Genomic DNA, 18,173 nt, shown 5'->3' with positions numbered 1-18,173 from the left:
TTTTCTCTGCAGTACAAGCTCTGCTTCCCACCACCCTTGCTTCTCGACTGACACATTCAACTGGCTTTGGATGTGGCATGGGTTTTTGCCCCTTTCTGAGGCAGGTGTCTGGAATTTTTATTTAAAAAACAAAACATTGAGGCACCTGCCACCTATTTTTAAAGAAAATAGCCAGTCCATTTTGGTGCCTCCAGTTTTTAAATAAAAATGTCAATCTCTTTTGTTAATTTGAAAAACTGCTTTGGTGGGAGGGGAGGGGGAGGAAATAGTTTTATGACTGACACAAGGGCCAGCCAACCAGCACTCCACACAACTACCTGGGAAGGAGGTGGGTTCCTGATTGTTACAGGGGCTAATCAATCAGCACTTAATGCAGCCAGCTTCTGCTGAAAACAGGAATAATTGGTTGCTTCTGAGTTCAGTTCTCTTAAGAAGGTTGTATGTTTGTCCCAAAAAGGGACTGCAATTCCGCGCGAGGCTTCGTACTCAAAATATGGACATCTGTACGCAGCCTATCATATAGGAGGAGGTGCACTCTCATGCTCTCCTTGGTCATTAGCCCTCCGCATACAGTAGTTGCATGGTGGGGGAAGAGAAACCCACCTGCCAGCCCCACCCTGGATATCTGCACCTTCAGAAGACTGTCAGAAAGGAGGGCCTGCATATGGACAGCTGTATGCATGTAGGCTCTCTAACCAATCAGGAACCTGGTGAATGCGTGGATGTCAGGCAGGGGCAACAGGCACACAGATATCGGGGACGGGCCCAATCCTCCCATGTGACTGCTGTACACATGGAGGATAATGACTAAGGGAGGTGCGTGGTTCACATGAGGAGTTGGATGGAGGCATCATAGGAATGAAAGTTGTGGGGGGCTGTAGGAGAAATTCGAGCAGGAAAGGCTGGATGAAACAGAAGGAACAAGGAGTCTGGTACGGTGCCAGCAACATCAATTCCCCACCTGGAGATTGGGGGTGGGCAAACTGTGGCCCTCCAGTTGTTCTTGGAGCGAAACTCCCATTAGCCCTGGCCAGCACAGCCCATGGTGAGGAATGATGGAAGTTGTAGTCCCAACATCTGGAGGGCTGCAACTCTCCCACCCCCTGTTCTAGACCATAGGCAAGGCTATAGAAACTGATAGTCAAGCTGGCCTGATAGGTCAAGATTATCTGTAGGCATCAGAGTATATTAGAAATGTATGGGAAAGTTTGCATTCTTCCAATAAATAAGTTGACAAGGGTCAAAAATCAAGGGGGAAAACCTGGTTAATTTTTATTCTCATGGTTGATCTTCATGGCTACATCTTGTTAAAGTCTGAAACAATATGAATCCTGGAGCTCAACTTTACAGCTAACTGCAGTGGAAGTGTCACAGGACACAGTGGCACCTAACCAAGCCTTGCAGGCTTCAGGGCCCACATGGTCTGAGCACATTCGGCCTGTGTGTGTTGAATGTGCAATCCTGAAAGACAACAGTGGAAATTTTGCCATGACTTCTCATGACCCTGAATTCCGATCCAACGGGAGCTGGTAGAAGCTACATCCCACTAACAAACATGCTCTACATGAAACTGAAGCTTGACAACACAATTCCCTCAACTGGCCTGATCTCCTCCAGGTCTTATTTCCAAATGATTGAGTTTTTCTTCCTAGGTTCATCTACAGCTGCAACATTGACCTCTTCTGATTATGGCAAATGCTGACCTGTTCCTCACAGGCAGCATGAAGGATCTGTTTCTGAATCCCTGAGGCTGCAGTGTTATGCACACTTCCCTTGGAGTAATTGATGTACACTCACCTTGGAACTTACTTCTGAGTAAACATACAGAGGATTTCACTGTGACAGCACAATCCTAGCACACTTACTTGAGGGTAAGCTCCACTGAACACAGTGAAAATGATTTCCAAGTAAACAAGCATAAGATTGCACTGTTAATGGGCTTCTCCACGTGGGGCTTTTATCCTGCGACTGCAATTGGTCACTCACAGAAGTCTGCAGGTCCTTTACATGATGTCGCCAACCTCCAGCGCCTCTCGTGATTTCCAACCATTTCCATAGCTTAATTTGAAAAAGAAATAGAGCTAATAAAAATAAGTGGTTTGAATTGGTTTGAATTTGTCCGTGTAAAGAAGTGGCACTGTAACAACAGTACTATCTAGTGGCTGTATATTAAAACATATAGAACTCTCAGATAAAAAGAAAAAAGGGAAGTATATGTAAAGGGCAGAACCTAATCCCACAAAGAATCTGGAAGCAGAAGCTCTGGTAAAATCACGGGATAAAAAGCCTCTGTGTGGAGAAGCCCGATGTCTCCTTGCAAAATAAAACAAATTATTTTGTTTAGGCTTTTGGACTAGATCAGTTACTACTTGTTTTAGGGCACAATCCTATGGCCTCTAGTCAGTGGCTAGATGGCCATAGGATAGGTTGGTTCCTGGGACCCAGTCTCAGAACCTGCGCTCTGAGGCCGGTTCCCTGAGAACCGACCCCCACCCCCTCCTGTGCTGCCGTGTAGGCAGCATGGAACAGCCCTGTGCTTGTAAGAGGAGTGTGGAGCAGCGAAAATGGGGCATTCCTGGGGCCGGGGAGGGCGTAAGTGCTGTTCTGACGCTTCCTATGTGTCAGCCGGCATCTTCCTCCCTGGCTCTGCCTTCCCACAGCTAGACAGCTGAAATCAGCTGTCTAGCCGCAAATGCAAGGCAGCTGAAGCGTGGAGGGGAAGCTCCCCTCTGCGCTTCTCCTGCCCTGCATTGGCTAGGCAGTCGCCTACCCTGATAGGATTGCGCCCTTAATTGACTAGTCTGTTTTATTGTAAACCCTCTCCCGCTTTAAAATTTTGTTGCTCAACCCCGGTCTTTAGAAGGGATAGCATAAAAACAGAAATTAAGAAATATACATTCAAGATAGGAAGGGCCTGAATTCATTTGCATCACTGAAACCTGGCTGGAATTAATCTTTCTCAGGTGTGTCCACCTGGTTTCACAGTGCACACTAACACTAAGTGGGTGGTGATGTCTCTGAACACTGCATAGCATGGAGTCCTGCAGGGCTCTCTCTTCTTTTCCATGTTATTTAATATCTACATGAAATTGCTGAGTGAGGTCGTCTAGGGATTTGGAATGAGGTGTCATCAGTATACTAATGACATCCAACTCTGTTTCTCATTAATATCTCAATTAGATGATGTAGCAGAAGTGATAAACTGCAGTCAGAGAACAGTAATTGACCAGATAAATGCCAATAAACTGACACTCAATTTCAACAAGATGGAGTCTCTGTTGGTGGGAGGGTTGTAAGGTGAGGGAGGTGGTGTTTATCCTGCTTGATATGGGGTTGCACTCCCCTCTAAAGCAGGGGTGGGCAACTTGTGGCATTCCAGATGTTTTGGCCTACAACTCCCATCAGGCCTAGCCAGCACAGACAATGGTGAGGGATGCCCACCTCTGTGCAAAGGTTTGCAGTTTGGAAGTGCTCATAGATCCAGCTTGGGGCCAAAGTGAGTCTGGTAGCTAGGAGCTTTTCTCACCAGCTTAGGTTGGTGCACCAACTCTGGCCTCTGCTGGGCAGAGATAGGCTGGCCACAGTTATACACGCACTGGTTAACCTCCAAGTTGACTACTGCAACATGTTGAATGTAGGACTGCCTTTGAAGGTGTCTCAGAAGTTGCAGTCAATTCAGAATATGGCTGCTAGGCTGCTACCTGTGGCAGGATCATATCTTGACAGTACTAAAACAGTTCATTGGCTCCTGGTCCATTTCCAGATGAATGCAAGGTATTGGTGCTTACCTTTAAAAACGTACACTTGTGACCTGCTTATTTCTTGGATTGTCTTGCTTGCCATTAGTCCCCCCAATCACTGAGGTCATCATCTGAGGCTGTCCTCAGAGGTTCAATCAGTGGCAACAGGGAACAGGGCCTTTTCAGTTGTGGCACACCACCTCTGGAATACCTGCCCCAGTAGGCTCACTCGGTACCTATGCTGATATCTTTCTGGTGCCAGGCAAAACCCTTTTTTTCTGAAGATTTTTTAAAAATTCTTTTAAACCACTGTAAAGGTTTTGGCTGACCCACATCTGGTTACTGATTGATTGTGTTTTGTGTGCTCTCTTCTGCTTTTGTTACTGATCTTTAAAAATTGATTGTATTGTTTTTCTCTTGCTGTTAGCCACCTGGGCATATTGACACAGAAGATTCCAGGGGCTAAATACATACATACACTTGCTAAGGTTGTCACTACTTTTATTTATTCATATAAATGAATAAATTTTCCATTTTCCATAGAAGATACCCAAAGCAGTGACAAGATGTCCTAAGGGGGTACCACTCAACTTAAGTTGGACTTTACTTGATCTTGAGTGATATGAAAGTTGTGTCTGTTTGGATTAATCTGTGATAGTGCATTCACACATGCATGCCACTGTTAAATTTGTGAATGGCGAGCATGCACGTTTGAGTCAGACCTACTTTGGCTAGAATGGACATGTGATTTTGGCTGTCCTGATACATCAACAATATTCACAAGGAGAAGTTCAAAGGGGCTTTTTAAGCTGCCCTTTGCACCACAGGCACAGTGCTTCTGCCATTCATTCTCCTGTGGCTCCATTCCATGCCACTCCCGTAAAAGTAGGAGGGTCCCACAGTTTGGTTGCCTCCCTCATTAATGTTAGCTCCTGCGATATTGGGCTATTTTGGTGTGGGAAACACATTGTTACCCCTTCCAAGCAATTTCAGCTATTCTACCAGAGCAGTGTGGAATTGTGCCATGGGGCAAATAGTAACCATACAGTGCTTGTAAGATAAGGATTGGCCCTTCGTGTCAGAATTAAAATGCCTCTCGCTTTAACGGACCCACCATTCCCCAAGCACATTATGACTTCTTTCATTACAAGTGATCAAATGACTTTCACCAATGCCAGACAGGATAACATATTTGCAATAATAGATCTTCACTTATTTATTGGTTTTCTCATAATACATAAACTGCTATGGTTGAAATATAAAAATAAGGTCACACCTGTAAAATGTCAGCATCATTTCCATGGCCTTGAAATGTTATATTACAGAGTGAGGTTTTGTTTTTGAAGGATTGCCTAGCAATTTGCTTCCATGCATACATTCCTTCCTTCCCTTCATCCAACCCCTCCCCACCAAAGGAGCCTAATGAGGACTCCTTACATTAAGTGCAGGCAAACCCCCAAATGAAGGCCGAACCAACAGTTATCACATCACTCCCAACAGCTGTGACCTGGTAAATCAGCCCGTAACAGAACAGAAGCAAAATAAAAATGAACATAATGGGCAGTACCCAATACTACCACCATGCTATCACTTGATGTGTTGTGCAAGTGGGACCCACCGCTTGTGCAACAGAAAGTCGGTGGTTCAAAAAGCCACTCCGGAAACACGCAGAAATGCGTTTCCAGATCGGGACAGGTCAGCAGAGGTGCCTTCTGGAAGCTTTGCTGACCTACCCTGTTCCAGAAATGAGCATTTCTGCTCATTTCAGGTTGCTTTTAGAACCGCTAGCTCCCTGTTGTGCTAGTGGTGGATTCCACTGATGTGCAGGTAGACTTGGATAATGCACACTGTATTTGTGTAAAATGAGATGAAAAATAAATACATATATATGCACCTTTTATTTGTATATAAAGCTCTTTTTTTACATATTGTGCTTAGAATTTATTTTAAAATAAAACTATGTACCTTGATTTTCTGTTTCATCTTGGGAAACACAGCAACTCTATACTCCTTGTGCAAATACAAAATATACACTGTAACGGCCACTTCATAAAAAAGTTGTGTCAAGAGATTTGGTTCTTAAGCAGCTATCTGCAGACTTTTTCATTTCCTGCTGAGAAGAAGTCGAGTTCTGCTCTGTTGAGCCTCTTAAGTCCTGAGAACTGCAGCTACACAGAGCTGTATTGTCCTGCTTGACACTTTGTAAACTGTGTGAAAACCAAGGCAGATCACTTCCAATGCCATTAAACAACGGAGTAGATGTGATCCAGTTCAACAAGCTGGAGTCTGATTGGTCTACGGTTGAGTTCCACTGGAATGCTTCGTCGACCAAGGTTGGATCCAGCTCTGAAGTGCCTTTGTGAAAGCCCAAGGATGCTTCCTCTTGGCTATGAGCCACCGGAAAATGCCCATTCCCCTCACATAGCTGAGCACCAAGAGGAGGGGCAGGAATATTTAAAACTGTTGTAGGCTCTGGCTTTGGTGGCTGAGAGAGTTCATTTCCTGGCTGAGATAATTCTGTAGGTCCTCGTTGAGATAATTCTGTGGGCCTGTTTTGGTGACAGGCCCTTGATGAGTCACTAGCAGTGAAACATGGGCTTTTGGGAGAATAAGGAACACATGGGCATTTATGGTGATCGGCATCCTTTTTGGGGTTCCATCTGTTTAAAAGTAGGTTGCGAGTGTCCGGTGGCATCCTTGACAACTGGCGTCCAAGCTGAAGCTGGGTTGGGAAAAGTGTCCCTTGAAGTACTCTGTACAGGAATCTGGCCGGGGAGGAATAAGTCAGAGAATTAAGAAGATGAACCGAAAGAATACTGTGCCAATTACATTTTGTCTGAACAGTGCAGGAAGGATGATTTGCTAGAATGCCATATAAGGAAAGGTTGCATGTTGGTAGAAATCCCCCTCAAACTTTGTTGTTCCCCATCATCAATATTATTATTGATGATGATGACTGGTGGGTTTTTAGCTTTTAAATAAGGGTTCTGCACCTACCGCTCCTCTGCATGCATTCCATCCGATAAGGGCATCATTAATATGGTTTGTTGCAGGGCAGATATTATTTGATCTTGGCCCCATGCAAATGATCATGTATGCACACGGAAATGAATGAACAGCCCTGCTCCTGACGGTTATGTGTTCAAGATCCCATTTGCATAGGAATCTATGCGTCTGGGCTCCCTATGTGCGATTGGTATCCTGCAAAAATGGAGGATACAGATCACGCTTAGGGTGCCTACACCTGTTTAAGTCTATGCATACAGACCCCTGTGCAACGGAACCTTGAATGCACGGTGCTTGTGGGTGGAGTCAGTGGGCAGTGCCAGCTCCAGGTTTTTGAGAAGCTATGGGCAAGGCACCCACAATGGTCCCCCTCCCGCAGTAAGTCCACCTTCTCATCACTACTGTTGCCAGCGCTCCTTATCCTCTTTCTCACCTGGTACCACTTGCTTCCTTGGCAGGGAGGGAGCTGGTGAGCAGGTAGGCAGTGGCATCTACCACTCCCCCTTCTCACCACCTCCATTGTTTGGGCCAGAGTGAGAGGCCAGTAAACAAGCAGGCTGTAATGGTAAAGAGGAGCAACTCCAGGGGGCTCTGGTGGCGTGGGCCCTCAGCTGGTGCCCAACCACGCCTAGCCCTGGCTGTTTCAGTGGGCATCACCCTGATCCCTCCCCATGTGTTCATTTCTATGCCACATGGCTGTCTACACAGGGACATTTACATAGGTTTTTATCCATTAACAAATCTGTTTTTCTGTGATTTACTTGATATTCATTTCATATATTTGTTATGGCCAATGGCTAAAAAAATAAAATCGTTGATTCATCTGGGCTTGCCAGCTCTTATGACATATTTTGATTATTTCAGCATATTCACATGCCTAACAAGTCAGTTGTATAGTTCCAAATGTCTTCACAAAAGAAGGAAAGCTATAAAAATCAATCCACTAACAAAGATACTCGAGGAAAAAGAAATACCCTACCTGGGAAGCAAAGCAACAGCAGGTGTTATAAGACAAGACAGGTAAAACATAGGATCTCCCACCAGTTTTTCCATAATCCAGTAGGGATTGGATGGAGGATAACATATTGGGCAAGATACGTTGTAAACGAGCGCCACAATGAAGAATAAAGCAATGCTGAATACACAAGATGACAAATGTAGCCAAGTCTGAAAGAAACATACTCAAAATTAATTCGCAATTCTGGTATCTTCTGAGAACAGTAACAACGTGACAGTGGGGTTGTGCACACACAAAAAGTAGGGAAATACAATACTGTCCAACACATTTGCTACATATGTAGGAAAATCTAAAGACACCAAGTAGAGGATCAGTATAAAAGGGCCTTGGAATGAATGTCATTCATTCATTGCACTGGGTCTACTCCTTGCTAGGTGGTGTGGTTCTGAAACAACCTCACAGAAAGAACAGAATCAGACAAATTACATTGCCCCATTGAACATTCCCATTAAGGGGGAATTAACATTGCCAAGTGCTGAAGCCAGTACAGTCAATAGCAGGAAAGAAAATATTCTTCCCTGACCATAGTGTCACAGGCACCTATTGGATGGTGCCTGTGCCATCACTGCACAAGTTCAGCAATTTGCAAATTCACTTCAGCCTGAACTGGAATGGAGTTAGCAATTGTGAGCATCTTCGGAGAACACTTTAAATATATCTTTCTGAGAGTTCTAAATGGACTGCACTGCATTGTATGATCTTAAATGTTCATCTACTGTAATTTGGATTTAATAACACTGACGTTCCTGGGCCGAAAGCTTTTTAATCCTCCCTATAAGCTGAAAAAGCTCAAGATAATATAGGTTAGGGGATAAAAGGACTTAGAATCATAGAATCATAGAATAGTAGGGTTGGAAGGGGCCTACAAGACCATGGCAGATTTGTCTGGCAGGACTTGTTCTTGACAAATCCATGTTCGCTTCGAGTAATCACTGCATTGTTTTCAAGGTGCTTACAGACTGATTGCTTTATCATCTGCTCCAGAATTTTCCCAGGGATTGATGTCAGACTGACTGGTCTGTAGTTCCCAGGTTCCTCCCTTTTTGAAGACAGGGACAACATTAGCCCTCCTCCAGTCATTTCGCACTTCACCCGTTCTCCATGATTTCTCAAAGATAATAGACAGTGGTTCTGAGAGTTCTTCTGCCAGTTCCTTTAATACTCTAGGATGCAGTTCATCTGGCCCTGGAGATTTGAACTCATTCAAAGTAATTAGGTGTTCCTGGACCATATGCCTATTGAGCTCAAGCTGCAATCCTGCTCCTTCAGCCTGCACTTTACCTTTGCCAGGGGGGTCATAGACCCTTTGTTTGGAGAAGACTGAGCCAAAGTAGGAATTGAGCACTTCTGCCTTTTCTTTGTCATCTGTTATCATTTTGCCATCCTTATTTAATAGCTGAACAACCATTTCTTTCCTCTGTCTTTTACTATGAACGTATCTGAAGAAAGCCTTTTTGTTGCTTTTAGCATCCCTCGCTGATCTCAACTCATTCTCAGCTTTAGCCTTCCTGACGCTATCCCTGCAATTCTGTGCTACCTGCTTGTACTCTTCCTTTGTTGCTTGGCCTTCCTTCCACTTCCCATATGTGTGTTTTTTTGTTTTCAGGTCATCTCTAAGCTTTCTGTGAAGTCACATTGGCTTCTTCTGTTGTCTTCTACCTTTTCTTCTTGTTGGAATTGTTTGTAATTGTGCCTTGAGAATTTCTTTTTTTAAAAACTCTCACCCATCTTGGACTCCTTTTCTTGTTAGGGTCGCTTGCCATGGGACCTTACTTATCATTGTTCTGAGTTCATTAAAATCGACTTTGCTAAAATCCAGGGTACGCGTTTGGCTTCACTTGGCTTTTGCTTCCTTTAGAACCAAGAACTCAAGTCTAACATGGTCGCTTTCCCCCAGAGTTCCTGTAACTGCTACTTTATCCACTAAGTCATCTCTGTTGGTTAGGATCAAGTCAAGGATAGCCGATCCTCTAGGTCCTTCCTCTACTTTCTGTAAGAGGAAGTTATCTGCCACACAAGTACTTTATGAAGGGTACAGGCTGATCAGGTTGGGATGTTTCCCAGTGCTTGGTGAGACAACTCAGTTACTGCATGGCACCTTTATCAAAAAGCTGCACTTCCCCAACAGTTATTTGGAGTCTTAAAAATCCCCCTTGGGGGTGTATGCTTAGCTCTGTCGGAGCAGCAATTAGCCTCCAGGACTTAGACGAACAACAGACTCATATTAAAAGCACATTCTGCGCATAGACGGAACCTCACTTGACATTACGAGCTCTTTGATTCCTATTGCATCCCACATTATGAGCTAGACAAATTCATGTTCCATGACAGGTAATTATGAAGTCTGGCAACACCTCTACATAAGTCTCCCCAATACTAGCAAAATTTTTGAATTCTGCCCTCCATTTTGAAAATTTCTTTGCCTCCTCCTTGTCTCCTTTTCCTTAAAAAAAAATCTTGGGAAGCTGGCCAAATCCCCTAGCATTATGTCACTTGCTGGACTAATGGCTAAGTAAAGCCCTAGCAGAGACAGATGACCTCCCCTTAGGAAAAGAACCTACACGTGGAAAGGCTCAATTTTTTTGTCTGCTGTTTTGATCTTGGTATCTGCCAGCTGTGATTCTAGTAGGGACCCAGGCCAACATTACTGTTGTAGCGTGGGAGGGAGCCATCTTGTGTGTTCTGGTCCCAGGTTGCCCAGTTGTGTCTGCATGCAGGAACCATGAGGGATGGGAGAATGACATGGTTCCAGTGCCAGCCCCAGTTCCAGTGCTGAAATTGGAAGTAACCAAACAGTCTGCCTGTCCCACAGGATTTCTGCATATGGACATTACTGGCCATGTATATGTGGCCTCTGTGCCACAATGGCAATACATGAATTGCCCCATCTTCAGTTCAGCAGCAATAGCTGTTCCTTCCTAAGGCCTTTGGGTATTGTCAGATCATTGGGCATCCTTCTTGTTAACTCTCCCACTGGAATGCAAAGGCTTGTGATGTGAAGGGTATATGTCATGGTCATGCTTTCCATCAGGCGGTACAAAGAAACCAAGATTATGAGCACATATAAAGGAAAAGCTCAGTCTGGGTTTGCAAAAAGTTTGCTTTGGCAAGGCAGTGGAACACATCTAAGTACTGTGGGAGAAAGGGTAAGTGAGAAACAGGGTGTATGCCGTGTTCCTCAAGACTGGCATACTTGTTACATTCATCAGTTCATACAGGTGAATGAGCAGGGGTTACAGGTTGGGCTACTAGGAGAAGGGAGGCTATAACCTTGAAGTGATGGAAATAGGAGCACAAAACTGAAATAGGAGCACAAAACGGATTACCTTGGAACACAGACCAACAGATGGATAAACAAACTGATGGGTCTTAAAAGGTCTGGAACTGGGGCTCTTATGTGTGTTTGTGAGATGCACAAACGATTTGCTCAAGATCGGCATGGGGTGAGGGAAACCCAGAGCAGAGCCCAAAATTGAACCTGGAAGCTGGTCTGTTCTTCTCTTTATAACACACAGAAGGTATTTCAAACAGCACACTCCAATAAGCCATTATTTAAACAGAACATATAAAACTACTGCAACACACTACTGCAACATTCTCTGTTGGAACGGCTAATAAAAAACAAAGTGTGCAAGAAAACATTAGGAGATGTACAGCAGGACTGACAGAGCAAGGTGCGATGCCAGTTTGTTTAGACAACTCACCCAGGTTTTAGTTTCAATTGCCAAATGCAGTATTATGGTGAAGAGAGCCGCTGTAGTGATAGGGGTTCCCCATGAGAATATATCCACATCTGAATCATAGTATGTCTGAAAACAGTAAATGAGGATTAAGCAAATCTAGTCTTTTGAAACATCGAACACAGAAATGGAAGGCTAATATATTTGAAAAACTTCACATATTACACAGAGGCAAACCTGGCTTTGCCCCCAAGTGCATGCTCAATAAGGGCCTGCACCACAATCACAACTCCCCGATGAACATGCTATCAGTTTCAAAACATGGATTTGTAGCGCTCACACTTGACATATTTAGGAATATACTTAAAAAACTTTTAAAGTGTAAACCTACAAAACTCAATATATGAATTGGTCCACAGACAGAAGTCAGGCTGGGGACACAGCAGAAATGCTGATTCTTCTGGGAAGAGCCTTGTGGAAGCCCTTGCAGTTCTGGGAGTATGTACTGGGATGCAAAGGAAATGAAGGCCATGGTCGTCACAGTTTGTCAGAATTCATCACTTAGAGAGTATTTTGGAAAATGCTAATTCATTCTCTCCCCACACTGCCATTTCTCCATGCCTGTCAAAACAGATCTGCCAAAACTAGCCCTGAGCCAAAATTTCTCAGTAGACATTTTTCAGATAAAACTTCTGAGATCATTCTCAGCCACCATTTCAAAATTCCCCAGAACGGCGTTAGGCCCAAGCATTGTGGAAGACGCAAAATGGTGGCCAGGCTCCCAAGACAGGCTACAGCAATAGCAAAAAACCAAAAACAATAACCCAAAGCCTCCTTACGAAAAAAGCTGTGCTATGGCCACTGCTAATGATGAATCCCATCCCCAAAAACTGTGGAGAATTTCTCCTCCACCTGGAGAAATTTGGTGGAATGCTGTCCTGCTTTCTCTGCCTACAAATAGAGTGGAAAATTTCAAGAGGGCATTTGCGTATAGCTCTAGCCATAACATCATCTCCCTGAAGAAAGCTTTTCTCTAGTCTCACTTTTATAACACTGTTAAGAATCATCACCCAACATTTTATACCAGAAAGCCTTGTTCTTGCTGCTTGGTACAGAGAAAAATCAACCCCCCTTGTGTGATGCACAGGAAACTGTTTTTCATTTACTGGCACCAGCCTCTTTTTTCATATCTATAACCAGGCCTGTGGTAACGTTGGATATCTGTTTGCACCCAGCGCCTCAGGACTGGCAAGCTATACGTGTAGAAGCCACATTTTTGCATTTCTAGTCTTGCCTACAACATATTTGCCAAGAATGGCTCCTTTTCCCTCTGATTAGAGAGCAGAAGAAGGAAGGGTCAACTCTGAGGGTGCTTATAACTGACAACTTACAAAGTAAGGGATGAAGAAGCAAACCAGGCTTTGGTAGAGGGCATCAATCATGTTCATCCAAAACATATGTGGCTTGTATTCCTGCAATAGAGAAACACATAGAGCTTCAAATCTGGTGAGCCATTTCTTGTAAGGAACATCACCTGCTAAAAGGTGCAGAGTAGCCCATATTGAGGGGGGAGGGATTTCAGCCTCAACCAGGTCCATCTAAACCAGGGGTGCAGAACTTCAAGCCCGGGGCCAAATCTGGCCCTAGTGGAGTTCCAATCTGGCCCTCTGGGGTTCCCCAGATGGCTATGCCCCCTTCCTCCCCAGCACCGATTGTTTGATGGTTTCCTGGCTTTTGTGCAGTATTTTCTCCATTCTAAAAACTTGATTTACTAGCTTATTTACTGGCAGTAGGAGCTTTAAACTAAAATATGCTGGTCTTATTTGCATTTTGGCCTTGCCCCTTTTGCCTTTGGCCTTGCTGTCCATTGGAATGTGGCCCCCCAAGAGCTTCTCTGAAATGGAATTCAGCCCCCAGGCTGAAAGAGGTTCAAGAGCACTGATCTCCAGATTCAAGAGATGCCAGAGAAGTTATCTCCGCTCAGGGTAAGATGCGAGCTTTTGGGGCTTATAAAGCTTACCTAAAAAGTGAGCTTTACGAGCAAATTCTTCTCTGGCTCAGATTAAATTCTGAACTGGAGAAGAATCCCCAGCTTATTCTCCTGGCAGTCTCAAATCCCTTCAACCTAACCCACCAATCTCCAAACCGCACTCCCCTTTCCATATCAACACAACTTCCCTATACCGACATCTGTAAGAACATCAGAAGATCCCTGCTGGATCAGACCAAGGGCCCATTAGTCCAGCATTCTGTTCACAGACCAGCTGTCGGCCAGGAACCCACAAGCAACCCACGTGTAAGTGAGCCCCCTCCCCTCCAGACTTCCCCAAGGTTTCTCCAGGGCTGCCGGAGGGTGTTGCTCCTGGCTCCCATAATGAGCACTTTGCCCCTGTGTCCGGCATGGTGCTGCATGGTGCTTATCAGCCCCAGGCTGATAAGTTGTGCTGAAAGGGAAGCGGTTTCTGAGCCAGCCTGTCATGGAGTGGGCAGGAGCCCACTTATCTCTAGCTCCCTCCATCCACTGTCAGTCCTGATAGTGCATCCTTCCCAGTATGCCCAAACACTGAAGCTCTCTGATCTCTCGCCTCCTAATCTGGCCTGACCGCTGGGGTCCTGAATATGGACCTAGTTCTCAGGCTGCAGGTATGGACAATAATACCAGTTTGTCAAACAAAGTGTTGGTTCCAGACTAAGTTAGTTGAACGTAGTTCTTGTGGAAATTAATGGGACAAATTAGTCCTGATTTAAGTCCCATTGATTTCAATAGGAACTAAGTTCAACTAACTTAGTCAGAACCTAAACCATGTTCTTTAAAGATGAGGTCTCAGTTATGGGTGCAGGGGGCGTGTTCATGATCTTCTTTTGGCTTTGTTTTCCAGGTCTGAAGTCTAGAACCACATTTGTCCCCAATCTAACCTTGTTTCTTAGGATTCCTATTCATAGGAACCATGAAGTGTAATGTTTGATCTTTCCCTGTGCTCTTACAGCTGTCCCTGGAAAATATCACTCAGGACTCTAAATGGAGAACTTTCTGTGCCCTTCACGTACCTTCAAGAATTTTTCGAACAATGCATTAGCAACAGAAGTTGCTTATAATTAAAAAAAAGTTTTTGTTAGTGTCAAGTCCATCATTTTCAACCTCATGTGAAATACACAGCAATGGCAAGTTTTTACCTCCATATTCTGGCCGCTTGTGTAGAGCTGAGGCACAGCAATTAATACATCAGCAGGTACATCTTTATCAAGCACTCCAACAATCAATTGGGGAAGGGAGGAGAATAATAAGTTAAAGAAGATCAGGTACCACTGATCAATCATCGACGACCCAGAAAACCCACAGTAAAACTGGTACCAGAAAAGAAGGGCCACGAACATCTTGAAAAAGAAACAGAAAAAAGAGCAACACGTTAAACCTTTGGGATGTGCAAGTCTTTGGGATTTGCAACTATCACACAACCCTGGAAAGCAGGGACATAATATTTCCTTTTTCATATACACTATTCTCTTTTTGGCTGCCAGAAAATAGGCCCCACCCCAGCTCCAGGCCTTTCTCTGAACCAAAGAAGGGGCCAATTTCACAATGGTTAACATGTGCACGGGAAGAGAGAAACGATGCATAGGCGTAGCATTTCTTTTACCCCCCATCTCTGTAAAGCAGCATGTCTCCATGCAGTTATCCCAAGGGCCTCAATGTGGAAGGACAGAGAAGCAGGGTAGTAAAGGGTATCTGTTAACAGTAGTGATCTGCTACCTTTGCAGCCAAAACTGGAGTCAAAAACACCCCTGCCTCCATCCCAACTCCTCAAAACCAGCCCTGTGTGAGGGTTGTGCAACAGAACCTAGTGCACAGGTAGGGGGACTGTGCAGAATTTGCTTCCCACTCAAGCAACAATTCTACCCTCTCCCCTTTCTTTAGATAGCCTTGTGGTTGCTTTGGAGACAAGGGAGGCCAACCCCAAGCCTCCAAAGCACTGCAGCGGGGAAGGGAGTAATTGGGCTCAACGACAGTGGTTGCCTTGGAATCAGTTTTGGGGTTTCCTCTGAGCCCTATCCCTCTCCCCACACCCAGTGAATCAACTGGAGGGGACAATTGGAATCAGAGAAAGTTGGTCAGGGAACAGTGCAGAGGGTGATGGGGGTGGGGAGATATAAAAAGTCTTTTGTGTCTCCTTACTTCCCCTTTCAAATGTATGTTCCCACAACATACATTTGATATTTTATATGATCATCCCGTTGGTAATGCAGCAAAACACAATTGCTCTCGATAGTTGCAAACCTGAACCCTATGCTGATATTGTACTGTACATATATACTACGGGAATCAGGACCATGCCCACCCGCCTGCCCTGGTCAAGCAAGCCTGATGTTGATGCCTATCACATCTCCGTAGGGGTCCACATGCAAACCCACCCACGATCCTAGGGTGAAAACACACAGTCTGATTTTGTGGTATACAGATTGCCCAAGTGGAGCCTGTGCAGATGTGATCCCAAACGCATGGATGGTGGACTAAAAAAAGGGGGCCAATTCAATCTTGATCTCTCCCCATGTGCACAGTACAATGTTTGAAAAGCTCTGTACAGTTCTAGCTTTATGGTATTTCGAAAGAGTGTCTTGTCACATATACTTCCTCTCATTGCACACAATTCCAAGAAATTTATTATCGATAGTTGATCATTACTGGATGTTTCAAATATATATTTCTATGATTACACCCACTTTATATTTCCATTTTTTAAATGCTGGTCATACACAGAAGGAATACATAGACCACGCTGTCAGATGCAAGTAGTGCATTCATCTCACCATGTTTGCTGGAGTAGTTCCATTGGCTTCAGAAAGGCTACTCCAAAGAAAGTGGCTTGAGCATTTCTGCCCTAGGAATTCTCATGGGGGAAAAATGTGCAATTCAAACTTGTACTGCTCTTTGAAGATTCAGTAAGGGTCTTCAGAACAAGTCCTTTTTGAAGGCTTTATGTTTAATTTATACACAGACAGCATCTTGAGTGAAACATGTCAGAAATAGTTGAATTGCAGAGCAGTTTCTTCTCCCAGTCCAAATTTGTGTGAACTCAGGTAGTACATGCTCTATGGATACACAGCATTCTGCTATTCATCCAGCTGATGAGCAGGTTAAAATAAAACCTGCAGTATCTTTTGTCAACCAAAGATACTGGAGTATCAGGGCCTTTAACCATCCCAGTGTTTTAGGACCTTTCCTGATAAGCAAGGATGCATTCTCTTTTTGTCATCTACTTACATTAAGAACACTTTTACAGGTCAGACCTAGAGCCCACACATGTCATTGCATCCTGCTTCTGGCGGGATGGGGTTCTGCAAAGCAATGACAGTGGTAAACCAATTCCTAGGGTTGCATCCAATGGTATCATTGCAGCAGCGCAAAGCTTCTACCACCTGCAGAAACCATTTTATACTTGTGCAAGTGTCAGATACAATACTTTGATTCTACTTGTGCAAGCTATGCGCAAGCTGTTCTGCAAGCATAAAAACAAGTTTTCCACAAGCAGCAGCGGAATGACACTGCTGAATACAACTCCTAAAGTTTTTGCTAAAGAGGTTAACGATACAATTTGGCCTTTCGATCAATTCACATGTTGCCTTCTTCAGGAGGGATCATGTGTAATCAAGCTCCACTCTGCCTGGATCAGCCTCTGGGAAAGGGGAGAAGGTTCCACCAGCAGTCACTACAGGCAGTTGTGCCTGGAGAGTGCTTCCACACACACTCACACTTCCCTTGTCTTGCCCCCTGCTTTCAGCCAGGGGCGCTCTGAGCAGCAGAGTGGCTGCACCAACCCATCATCGCTCATTCTGGTGGCAGCTGCTTTCCCCTCAGCGAGTGAGCAGACGTCTCCATGCCTGACATGTGACATGAAATGAGCTTATTGTTAGTCATGTCAGTGTCTTTCCAGGGTGACCTTTGAGTGACTGGTGATCTGGGACGCACACCATTTTTATTTCTGACATCAGGCAGATGCTTTACTTTTCCAGGCTTTTAAACTTTGACTGATGTTTTACTTGGCTTATTTTGATATTTTTTAAGCTGCTTTTGTAGATTGTGTTTTCAGCTTATTTTAATCTATTACAGAGCAATCCAAAACCCCAAATCTTCTGGCTGTTGCAGGTTAGGATGGGGTGCAAGGGTCACTTTGCTGGCTGAGGGGTGCTCCTCCCAGAACCTGCCAATACTCATCTGGAGTGCTCTCACAGTCGCAGACCCCCAAAAGGGGCATTGTGGGGTATTTGTTTCCCCTGGTAGGAACAGGATCGGGCACCTCACCCATGCCAGCTTGGAGCTGGTGTAAGCATTTTCCCTCCTGTTGAAACCAATGGGAGGGGAAAAATAAAGAACTGCTGGAGAAGAAAAAAGGTAAGACTGCCACCTTCACCACCTGCCCTGGCTGGGGCAAACTGGCAGGGTTTTGGAAGAGGCGGACAATTCCCCTCCCCAGCTGAGGGTTATTTTATGATATTCGTAATATTTTAATGTATGCCCCCTGATAATGCATTTGAAGGGTGGATATAAGTGCTAATGATAAACAAGCAAAGAAATATATAAATGTAACCGCTGAGGAGCAATGATATTCAGAATCATACAATCAGACCAACGATCTTGTAGCACAGACTAACATGTTTACTTATTTTATTTGCAGTCATTATTTTTAGGTTTTGATATTAGAACCCCTGATCTCTAATACATCAGGTGTTTAC

The 18,173-nt window shown here is 44.5% G+C and overlaps 1 protein-coding gene across 1 annotated transcript in view; it reads right to left on the bottom strand.

Moving 5' to 3' along the window:
* Positions 1-4,925: 4,925 nt before the first annotated feature.
* Positions 4,926-18,173, bottom strand: part of ATP10A (ATPase phospholipid transporting 10A (putative)) — a 174,127-nt gene continuing 160,879 nt past the window's right edge. The window contains exons 17-21 of the mRNA XM_084844345.1: positions 14,619-14,819; positions 12,836-12,916; positions 11,469-11,573; positions 7,726-7,913; positions 4,926-6,505 (exon numbers count right to left, since the gene is read on the bottom strand). Coding sequence (XP_084700471.1) covers positions 5,788-6,505; positions 7,726-7,913; positions 11,469-11,573; positions 12,836-12,916; positions 14,619-14,819 — 1,293 coding nt within the window. The 3' untranslated portion in view covers positions 4,926-5,787. The remainder of the gene's footprint in view (positions 6,506-7,725; positions 7,914-11,468; positions 11,574-12,835; positions 12,917-14,618; positions 14,820-18,173) is intronic.

The sequence above is a fragment of the Heloderma suspectum genome, chromosome 3, assembly GCF_057233095.1.
Source record: "Heloderma suspectum isolate Gila_16-S chromosome 3, 16-S_ref, whole genome shotgun sequence".
NCBI lineage: Eukaryota > Metazoa > Chordata > Lepidosauria > Squamata > Helodermatidae > Heloderma > Heloderma suspectum.
Note: the sequence above shows the minus strand (reverse complement) of the source record. Positions and strands in the feature narration are given on the sequence as shown.